At 49.5% G+C, this 11,095-nt stretch overlaps 1 protein-coding gene across 4 annotated transcripts in view; it reads left to right on the plus strand.

The window, feature by feature from the left end:
• PPP3CC (protein phosphatase 3 catalytic subunit gamma) overlaps positions 1-11,095 on the plus strand; it is a 24,689-nt gene that overhangs the window by 11,060 nt on the left and 2,534 nt on the right. For 2 of the 4 annotated variants that reach the window (XM_026867467.1, XM_026867469.1), the window contains exons 4-13: positions 493-604; positions 2,625-2,770; positions 2,944-3,083; positions 3,660-3,737; positions 3,832-3,926; positions 4,574-4,699; positions 5,671-5,748; positions 6,556-6,582; positions 7,517-7,598; positions 8,459-8,556. In XM_026867467.1, the coding sequence (XP_026723268.1) occupies positions 493-604; positions 2,625-2,770; positions 2,944-3,083; positions 3,660-3,737; positions 3,832-3,926; positions 4,574-4,699; positions 5,671-5,748; positions 6,556-6,582; positions 7,517-7,598; positions 8,459-8,556 (982 nt within the window). The remainder of the gene's footprint in view (positions 1-492; positions 605-2,624; positions 2,771-2,943; positions 3,084-3,659; positions 3,738-3,831; positions 3,927-4,573; positions 4,700-5,670; positions 5,749-6,555; positions 6,583-7,516; positions 7,599-8,458; positions 8,557-11,095) is intronic. The other 2 variants (XM_026867468.1, XM_026867470.1) reach the window with 1 other exon arrangement.

An 11,095-nucleotide genomic window follows, 5' to 3' on the forward strand; every position in this document is an offset into this window, starting at 1 on the left:
GGAGTCAGTGGGGAAGCTCAAGTTTAATTTTTCTACTGTTTCATGCACTTGATAAAATGTCTAGCAAGATGGCTGTCTGCTGTACTTGACGGCCTCTGGTTTCGATTGCCCTGGGACATCTGGAGCCCACATCTCGCTGCGCAGCTGGTTTTGCTTTGCTGCTCTGAAAATGGGTGCTTTTTGCTTTGGTTTCTGCTGGAAGGAAAAGCTGCCCCCACCCAGCCCAGAGCCGGTTTCAGTTGAATGCGATCTCATTTGTCACTTCTCCAGCTCAGGCCTAATATAGAGAAATGCTCAGTGTGGCTTTCCCCCACTGGTGAAGTTGGCCAAGATAAGATCTACTGCCGATTATGGAGCTGGGTTTCTATCAGGGTTCCACTTTGAATTCAGCTTGTTGGGTGTCTTCCCAGAAACACTTAGTGAAGTCTACGGATGATTAGTGCCCTATAAAAGGTTTTTATTACATGCCATCTCCTCTTCCCTTTCTTGCAGTGCGTGCTGTATTTATGGAGTTTAAAGATAAATCATCCCAAAACATTGTTCCTCCTTCGAGGGAACCATGAGTGCAGGCACCTCACAGAATACTTCACCTTTAAGCAGGAATGTAAGTATCAGCGGTGTAAGGAGGATTGAAATACATCAATGTGTTTTGACCAGGTGTTGGGTCTTAATTTTTGTGCCTGCTAAGAGTGGTATCAGTGAGCTTGGGAGCTGTAAAAACCTGTCATCCTTTTTTCCTGCGTACGCAGCTCTTCTCCTGTTTCAGCTCCTGATTAAGAAAAAACCCCCCAAACCAAAGAAATATATAAGTCTGTAAAGTACTGAGTGCATGTTGATGTGGCCTTCTGGTTACAAAGAATGAGCGTGGATGGAAGAAATGCGAATGCATCTTCCCCGTCTCGCTGATGAGCCAGCCCCCCCCCCCCGACTTTCAGGCCCAGCAACATATAATTACTGCCAAATGACTTTCAGCTCCAGATTGTGCAGCTGGGATCAGTGATTACAATTGGAAGCAAATAAAGGATTTGTTCCTCAGTGTTTGCACTAGAGAGAATCATTACCTTTAAGATCGTTTTAGTTGAGTTAAAGATAGTTTTGTGCAGCATTTACATATTTTTAAACCAACGATGATGAAAGGTCGGGGAATTGACCCCTCTCCCCTGAGGATGACAGTCATTCCTCCAAGCAATAAAAAAAGTATACACCAGCAACGTGCAGCTCTCAATTAGGGGATAGTTGCTCAAGAACCCGACCTCAAGGAGTAGTTTCGGGCAAGGCCCAAGTCCAATCTGCAGTCCTGGATGCTGCCGGACAGGGTAAGGCTGATGGGTACCGAGATACTGGCATCTGTTTACTCAGAAATGAGTTGGAAACCACCAGCCAGCTCTCTGCTGGATACTGGAGCCATCAGATGGTGATAGATGAGCGCCCGTTGAGCTGGGCTCAGTTTGAACCAGAGAGCCAGAGGTGATGGGTTTTTATTTTTTCCCCTTTGGAAAACAGAAGATGCTGCCTTTCCACTTCCTAAATGGTAGCGTGCAACTGAAAAAACCTGTTAGTATCTCTGGAATAAAGCTGGAGGAAAGATAAACTTTCCATTCATGGCCTTTTTTTGGGCTTCAGAGGCAGGTTTTTTAGCAGTAACAGGGCTTTCTGGAAGACGGGGCCATGTTACCATGTCGCTGCCCCGCGGAGGGGCTGCAGGTGCACGGAGCCACGCGCTGGGCGCGGGGTGATCTCTGCTCCTGCTCGCTCTCCTAACGGGAAGCCTTGAGGAGAGATTTCTGAGCATGCTCGGAGGCTTGCTGTAAGAGCTAAGCTGCTTTTGGAAAGGCCGTGGTATCTGTTTAACGTATCGAAACACCCTCTTCACCTCTGCTAAGATGAGGCACCCAGCAGAGATTGCGATCGCTTGTAGCCCCGAAAGATCCCTCGTGAAAACTCATTTGACCACAGGCACCTTGGTCACAGTCTGACTCGAAGCACTCGTGTCCAGCCAAAAAGGCAATTCCTCTCTTAAATGGTTGTGTAATATTGCTGTGCCAAATTAAACAGCTGCTGCATTTCCCACTGTATAATCTGCCTAGCAGCTGAGGCTGGGAAGACTTTTTGAGGCTAGAGGTGCAGTATTAGTGTAGGAAAACAATGCAATGGCTTTATTAGTATCCCAAGTTCTCTCTGACAGTGACAAGACCTCTTTTCTGTGTTCATATTAGTGCAGGTGTTCTAAAAAAACAGCTTGAAGGGAGATGAATATTCTTGACCATGTCCGGATTACTGGGAAGCTTTTTTTCATCCACGTGTCCAGCGAGCGTTTCCAAGTCAGCATTTTCCCTAATACGCAGGTGCAAAGTTTGACTTGGTGGCCCACAGTTTCCATATCACCTTAGGAGTTCAGTTCCTTGAACATTATTTAGCAGCACTTTGGCTGATCAGAGGTTTGCTTGATGCTTCTTGTATCGTGTAGGCTTGGATGTGTGAATGACTTGCCCTTTAAAAAAAAAAAAAAAAAAGTTTTTTTTAAAAAAAAGAAAAGCAGCTCTGCCCTCAGCCTGCGCAGTCTTTGTTGAGTAAATGAATTCAACTCTTCCCTCTCTTCCTCCCCCTGGCCCCCATCTTTCCAGGTCGAATCAAGTATTCGGAGCGAGTGTATGATGCGTGTATGGATACATTTGACTGTCTTCCTCTTGCTGCCCTCTTAAACCAGCAATTTCTGTGTGTTCACGGAGGACTGTCTCCAGAAATCACGTGTCTAGATGACATTAGGAAAGTAAGTAATCTCCGTGGTCCTTTCCCTTGGCTTACAATTAATAGTGTGGTTAATGACCTGCTTGTGTTGGAGCTCCAGGTGGAGGCTCCTGTGCTCTGCCTGCCCACACCGTGAGTGTGTGTCACCGTGGCAGCTTTCACCAGCGTTGTCCTGAGTTTGTGTCCGTTTTTCAGTTAGACAGGTTTAAGGAGCCTCCAGCCTTTGGTCCAATGTGTGACCTGCTCTGGTCCGATCCATCAGAGGATTACGGCAGTGAGAAAACGCTGGAGCATTTTGCCCACAACACTGTTCGAGGCTGCTCCTATTTCTACAGGTAAGTGGTGTTTTAGGGGGCTCTGATGGACTGGAGCTTTTTCTCTCCCCTTACTCTAAGGCATGTGGGGAGATAAGTTGCTGTTCAGATCACTCTGGAACTTCACGGCATACCTGGCTCTGAAATAGCCTTCAGTTGGCTCTAATGCACAAAATCTTGTTTGTTTTTACACCTCCTGTAATATTGAGCTCTCTTTGGATATGTTGCTCTATGAGATTGTGATATTGGACAGCAGAGATGCTTCTTTTAGCTGGCAGGGTGCCTTTTGAGTGGTTTTCAGGCATTGGACAGTACCAGGAGCTCTAGGAAATAATCTTTTCCTGTCTAAAAGAGAAGCGTTTGTGCTGACAGACCACTTGTGGGCCGACTGATAGGGAGGACTTGGCACCAGGGATCTGTTTAACAGAATGCTTTGCAATTAATTTTTGAATGATGTAATATATACTGGCCTTGTTTGGGGATGCTGGACACAAACCAAATGGGTGCTGCCAGTGGCTGGTGCCTGAAACCAAGGCCATGGGTGCTGCCTGTTCTCCTTTGCTACGTGCTAACGTCTACTCACTTTTTGTTTTCCAGTTATCCTGCAGTTTGTGAATTTTTGCAGAACAATAGTTTGTTATCTGTAATCCGAGCTCACGAAGCCCAGGACGCTGGGTAGGTGCTACAGCCTCGTAGCTCAGCAGGCTCCCTCTGCATTCATGCTCTCCTTAGCCAGACCAGTGTGTTTAACACTTGACCTGTTTTTCAGGTACCGAATGTACAGGAAGAGCCAGACAACAGGCTTTCCCTCATTAATCACAATCTTCTCTGCACCAAATTACCTAGATGTCTATAACAACAAGGGTAAGGCTGGCAAAGCCAGGGCTCTGCTGCTGCCCTCGTGCACTTAGGAAACCCCTCTCCATCTTCCCTTGCCCGCTCTGTCCTCTCCTCTGGTTGCATTCTTATGCCTGAAATGAAAAAGAGCTTTATATGCTAAACTGGTGGCAGCTGGGGAGCTGGAAGTGGCTGGGTTCTCCGACTCAGAGACTTAATATATTACTGTAGCAATTAGCTGTCAAGCTATAAAGCCTAGAATAATGCTTTTGTTTCCAGCCACATGACAACTGAGTGCTGTTGATGAACGCTGCCATGAAAGAGAAGCTGCTAGTGTAGGCAAGCTTTTGACTTCCCTGTGCCCCCGAAACCATATGAGTAGGGTGGGGAACTTTCCTCAGCTGTGGGTTTTCCTACCCCTCGCTTTGGGTCTTGGCTCTGTGCTTGTCGCTTCTGATTTGTGTGAATTTTAACAGCTTTGTTAAATTGACCTTCACTAGAGCTTTAGTGACGAGTAAACTGAAAAAATGTTGCTTAAGCCTTCTCATTTTGGGGAGCTAGTAGTTTGATTCTGCATGAGTCCTGTCGATAATGAAGTTTCCTTAGCATAGGTACAACTCCCAGAAGTTGACAGTGTCTCTGGACATGTGTTGTCTTTCCTTTTTCTCTCCCAGCTGCTGTACTGAAATATGAAAACAACGTCATGAACATCAGGCAGTTCAACTGTTCCCCTCATCCCTACTGGCTTCCAAACTTCATGGATGTCTTCACATGGTCTTTGCCTTTTGTAGGGGAAAAGGGTAAGAGATACTTGAATTCCTGTTACGAGTTGCCTAGCGACTGGTTGTGGTACCCCGAGTGTTAGAAACCTGTCCCACAGGCTGCTAAATGTGCTGGGAGAGTGTTGTAACTCATTAACGCCAGATAGCACCGGAAAGCAGTTCAGGTTCAAGGAGATCTGCATATTAATCGGTAAAGTTCTTATGAAAATAATTGCTGATACCCATTTTAGCAAGTTTTTACTCATAAAACGACCCTTCCTTGCTATTTCTGCATTGCTGATGAAGTTGATCTTGGGTGGTGCAGCCCCATCTCAGAATTTGGAGCCATTTCTCTTGCTCTGGGTTGGCGACAGAGAAATTAAAATCTCCTGTTGGCTTGTGGCCCACCAAAAAGGAAGCATTCACTTCAGTTTAAAGGCTCATTTCCTTCTGAAGGAGGCGAGGCAGCTTAAAATATGACCAAGACTTTGCCTCAGCTTTTCAGCAAAAAGGTTTTTACATCTCCCGGTGAGTTTAAAATCCACCCCGGCCTTGTACGTTTGGAGTGTGACTTCAAGGTCTGAAGTGCCAAAGGGTTGTTTTGGTTTTTCTTTTGACTTTGAAGACCCAAAGGTTGAATTCCCCCATCCCAAAATTTGATGTTCTTGGAGCCAGGTGGCCCGTTGTGCAGGTCGGGGTGGGGAGGTGGGACCTTCAGCGAGCCCAGACTGTTCTGCTTGAGTGTTGGCACCCCGCTCCCCACGGCTGTTTCATCTGTGATGTGCTTGGACTGCATCCACCTCCTTGGCAGAAGGTGTAAAGTATGTCGTCTGCTCCGGGTACTGCTGCGAGGTACCAGCAGTTTGCAGCTAAAAGTATCTTTGGGCTTCCACTTCCAGAGTATAAATGACCTTGAAACGGTTTGCTTGTCCAGCTCGTCCTCCAAATACCTCTGTCTGCCAAATGCGTGCACCAGGCCTCGCTAATCTTCCTGTCTGTACTTCTTACAGTCACAGAAATGCTCGTTAACATCCTCAACATATGCTCCGATGATGAGTTGATTTCAGATGGTGATGAGACATTGGAAGGTAAAAAAAACGCTGTTACGACCGACCTGGTAACATGGGGGGGTGAAGGTGGGGCAAGTGCATATCAGTGCTTGATTTATAGCTGGATGCCCAGCCAGGGTCTCCAGTTCCTTTTTGGCCAACCCTTGTGCAGTTCTGGGTAGGGAACATTTTTTTTTTTTTCCCTTTGCTGTTCAGTCACAGAGAAATTAAATTATATTCACTGCGACAGACGCTTCTTGCCAGCTACTCTGGAGAATGGTTTCCTGCTCCTTACAGAGACTGCTTCCCAAGTGGTTATTTTTTCCCCCAATTCAAAATTTTCTGCACCAAAATATCTACCCAGTCTTCTCATCTGTTGCAGTGAACTGCTTTGTAAAGTGGCTTCTTGTGTCACCCCCCACCTCCCCCCCAAAAAAACCCAACAGAACATGGGTTTTGGCCCCGGCTTGAACCTATGCAGGAAAGGGGCAAATCAGCTGCTGAGCTGATCTGCAGTTTCTGTATTGGGGTGGTGGGGTGGAGAGTGAGGTGGTGACTAGAGGAAGCTGAGGCACAGCTGTGGGGCTGGGGGCATGGCGGGGGGCCGGGGGAGCTGCCTGGACGGGTCTGTGTGGGGCGGAGGACGGTCAGTCCCGCAGAGAAGCAGAACACCCTTGTGGTACAACAAGGTGCCGCTGCTTCGGTCAACAGGTTGAGACTTTAACCCGCTTCTCCCATTGCATTTCGTTTTTGGTTTTTTTTCTTTCTCCCTCCCATGAAAATTAAATTTGTTTCTTCTATCTCTGTCTTCATCTACTTGTTTCTTGGTGTCTCCTCTCCCTGAAGATCACTACATTTCAAGCTATCAGAAAGGTACCCAGCTAGAATTTGCTACAAGCTTAATTTTCACTGCCTGTGCCACCAGATTCCTTGGAGTGGATTTGAATAGCTGACTAGTTGGGCAGTCTCTTCATCCCCTTTCAGTTTTAACATAAGCTCCGTGTGTTTTTTAACCCTTCTGCGTTCCTCCAGGAACTTGAGAAACGGGGTCACGTTTCTATCTGACTTCTGAATGCAGCCACTTAGTGCATGGCTGAGCCATCGGTGCATGTTAGACCTCCGGTTTGGCTTGTACTGTCCTAATGTGTAGTTGGGCCATGTGAGGAATCTCAGCTGAGAGGAGATGTATTTGTTACCTCTTTTACTTTGATTTTTTGTTTGTTTTCAGTTACCCTCCATGCTTTTCTCTCCTGTTCGGTCCGTATAGCGGAAGGGGAGTTCACATATCTCACTTTGTGTTTGTGTGGGGTCAAAGCAGAGTTGCAAGGCTCCGGCCAGCCGTTCACTGTGCGTGTTGGATGCCAAAGCTGATGCTTGCGTGACACTCCTCCCTGCGGCGAGCACAGCCCGGTGTCTGCAGTGTTCATCCGCAGTCAGATTCGTCAGTGTTCTGCCTTGCAAAACTGTGTCTACATGGCTGAGTCATTTGTGTTACATCCTGTGTAGTGTGATCAAACCTGGTGAGCTTCGAACGAGACCTACCCGATCCGTTTCCTTTGGTGGTTCTACTCTCTTTAGACCTTTTTTTAAGTCCGTGTGTCATCTCGTTGGTGTTGCCCTTCTTGCTGCCATCCCGACCGCCATCCCTCTCAGCACTGTTCTCTCAAGAGTGTAGCTGTGAATCTGTAAACCATGATTTCTTTTCCTGGAGTCAGGCAGGTGTTTCATACTGACATCACCTGTGCCTGGAAAGCAGGAAACCTTAAACATGCTGCTGTTTTTGGTTTTTTTTTTTTCTCTCCCTAAGGTGGGACAACAGTCCGTAAAGAGATCATCAGGAATAAGATTAGAGCCATTGGGAAGATGGCACGTGTCTTCTCGGTTCTGCGGTAAGGAAGCAGCTGGTGATTTGGGGTCTGGGTAATGGGTGACATTGGTCAGGGTGCACCAGGCAGGCAGAGTCCTGTGGAGGAAAAACGGAAAAAAACCCCAAAACCTTACGAGTCTCTTGCTTCAGAGCGGCTGGCAGAGGCTTGAGGTGGTGGTTTCTGCGTGCCAGGCGGGCTGACTCTCTCAGAAACCTCCATCTCAAGCACCGGCACCTTTTACAGAATCCCTGAATCATCCAGGTTGGAAAAGACCCTGAGGCTCCTCCAGCCCAACCATGAACCTCCCCCTGACCGTTCCCAACTCCCCCAGATCCCTCAGCGCTGGCTCAGCCCGACTCTTCAACCCCTCCAGGGATCCCGGGGACTCCCCCCTGCCCTGGGCAGCCCATTCCAACGCCCAACAGCCCCTTCTGCACAGAAATCCTTCCTCAGAGCCAGCCTGACCCTGCCCTGGGCAGCTTGAGGCCATTCCCTCGGGGCCTGGCGCTGGGGCCTTGGCTCCAGAGACTCCTGGCAGGGAATTGCAGAGGGCCAGGAGGTCTCCCCTCAGCCTCCTCCAGACTGAACCCCCCCAGTTCCCCCAGCTGCTCCCCAGCAGACCTGTGCTCCAGACCCTGCCCCAGCCTGCAGAAACGCTGCTGCTGAGGTATATTTAACCCTCCCTGGCTGCATTTGCTGAGCCGTAGCTGGTGTGTCGTGGCTGAGGGAGCAGAGGGCCCATGTTCAGGAGGCCCAGCAGGTCCGTGGTCAGCACGGGGCAGACTCTGGTTTCCATGCCATTCGCCGCTAACAGTCGCATGGACCAAAGCAACCGTCGTGTCCATCTCTCAGTAACCAGCTGCGTTGCCTTTTCTTTGCAGAGAGGAGAGCGAGAGCGTGCTGACTCTCAAAGGCCTGACTCCCACAGGTACACTGCCCCTGGGGGTGCTCTCAGGGGGGAGGCAGACCCTGCAGACCGGTGAGTACAGCCCATCCTCCCCTTTGCCGTTTCATACCTGGCCCCTCAGCTGCCCCAAAAACCATTCCGTCAGTTCCCGTAGGCGTGTTTCAGGGTGCCAGGGGACCCGAGAGATGCTTCAGGCCCACGGGGAGGAAGGATTCAGAAATAGGAAAAAGCAGAAATGTAGGTGGGGATGTGGAGAGCCTTCCAAGATGTCCCTGTGTAGCCTTGAGGAAGGGAAGAAGAAAAAAAAAAAAAGACAACAAACAGCACCCTGCCTAAAGCATGTGTATTGCTTCATTGTATGTTTCTGCAGCAATTTTTATCATTTATTTCCCTTCTAACGCTGCATGTTGAGCATCCTCTGCCTCACCTCCCTGCTGCTGCTGTGTGATGGCCTATATGAGCGTAATAGTAAACACACCTGCTTGCTGCTTCTTCATTAAACAAAACCCTCTCCAATTTTGACCCTATAAAGTTGTGAATCCCAAGCTGAGGAAGCTTAAATTTAGTTAAAGGAAGGAGATTCTTCCAGACCTGTATTTTTCATCTTAAGGCTTTGCTCAGCCCCCTGGTTTTGATCTGATGTTGGAGGTTTCTTTTCCGTGCTTGCTGGCAAATAACTTTGCTCCCTCTCTGAGCAGCCAACTGCTCTCTCCTAGGAGTGTGCTGCGAGCGAGCTGCCTGCTCTCAACTCGCAGGGGCAGGGAGATTGGCTGATGGTCAGGGAATGAGTTATCATAGTAACATGTGTCCCCAGAGGGAATCCTGTAATCTAGTGTTTTAATCCTTTCCTACCGCCAGCCTTTGAATGCTGGCACCTCACCAGCCTGCTTTCCCCTTCCTACCAGCGCTGGGTATTTCCTGCAGGCTCAGGAGAGGGCTCGGTCAGGGATTGCCTTGCCTAGATTAAATAGTTCACAAGGGAGAAATGTGTAAATATTGCTGCCCGCTCCTGGGGTGGGGAGGATGTGGTATCGTTCCCAAACCCATGGGTTTCTCTGCTTGCAGAGGAGCATGATTTTTATGATTTTTTTTTTTTTTAATTATTTTTTTTTTTCTAGCAGCCCTAATGGTTTCTGTCGCCCCAGTTCTGGTGCAGGCACGGGAACAGAGCCTGAGTGGGAAGGCGGCTGCTTCAGCTCAGCAGCTCCTCGCTCATGGTGCTGCAGCTTTGCCCCCGTAGCTGAGAGCTCAGGTTGTGCTGCGACGCTCTCCTGCACCTTCCCCTCTCAGGGTGGAGGTCCTCTGAGGGGCTACCAGGCAGCTCCCTCCCAGGAAAGGAGCTGAGATTTGGGCATTTTCCCCAAGACAGGGCAACTAAGCTGGACCGTTGCTGCTGCCTTACCCAACCCTGCCTGCCGCCTCCTCCTGTGGCCGTGGGCTTCCTGCCCCTGCTGCTCCCGGCACCCTGTGCTCTCCTCAGCAGCACCCCGCTTTTTTGTGCCACTCTCATGCTCCTTTCCCCGTTGTTCCTCCTTCTCTCACCCCTTCCCCTTCCCCTTGTCCCTTCGCCCCGTGCCCTCTGCTCACAGCAGCCTCCCGATGAATGTACAGGTGCTCCTTTGGCAGCTGTGCTGGGAGCCCGTCTGCTCGGCGGGGAGAGGAGGGGACTGCCCCCCTTTTGGGGTGCTTCTGCGCCCCAAAAGAGGAGAGACGGGGCTGCAGGTCGCAGCGACAAGGCCCCTTCCCTCCCTGAGCCTCCTGCGAACCTCTGGCAGCACAGCTTAGCAAAATCAACTTAAAGTCACTGGATGTGGAGCAAAAATGTTCAGCCACGACTCCGTCCTTCCTCCATGGCCTCTCAAGGACCACGTGGCTTTTGTATTGTGTCCAAAGCAAAAAACTGATGTTTTGAGGCTAAAAGTGGGGGATGTATTCTAGGGAAGGACCTCCTCCCAGATGTTGAGGCAGGGACTACCAAAACTTGGACAGCTGCTGCAGCACATTTAAGAAGGGGGACATTGCTCAGCTTTATGGTGCCTTGTTGCTTGGTAACACTTTTAGGAGATGGAGCTGAAGCCAAACTGAATTTGAAGCATCAGCCTTTTTTTTTTTTCTTTTTGTTATAATTCAAGGCATCGGGAGCAGACCGACCTGGTATCTGCTGGTGCCTGCCCTCCCCCAGAGAACAAACTGCCCCTCTCTTCCCCCACGTCCCCCGGGGTCACTTCCCTGTGGATCTGGTGGTTGGGGCTTTGCTTTGGGCTGAATTCCACCTAATTTACCTTCTGAAGGTGGCCAGGGTGCCCTAGAGCCACCAAAGTGGGAGCAGGGAGGCTGGAAATGCAGGTGAAGACCCAGAGCTTAGTCTGAGACTATCCCTGTCCTTGCCGGGGTCCGCCTGCGCGCCCGAGCCCTCCAGCACACGCAGCAGAAAACCGTCTCTCTGCTTCTCTCTCTTTATCTGTGTGACGAGTCCAGCGGACACGAGGAAAGGAGACTCCCCCGTGCCAGTGCTCAGCAGACACTGAACCCGAGGGAGTCCCCTTTCAGCCTTCCTCTCAAGCTCCTGTCACCTTTTTTTTTTTTTTTTTTTTTTTTTTTTTTTTTTTTT

Source organism: Athene cunicularia, unplaced genomic scaffold (assembly GCF_003259725.1).
Source record: "Athene cunicularia isolate RWA unplaced genomic scaffold, athCun1 SCF_47, whole genome shotgun sequence".
Classification (NCBI taxonomy): domain Eukaryota; kingdom Metazoa; phylum Chordata; class Aves; order Strigiformes; family Strigidae; genus Athene; species Athene cunicularia.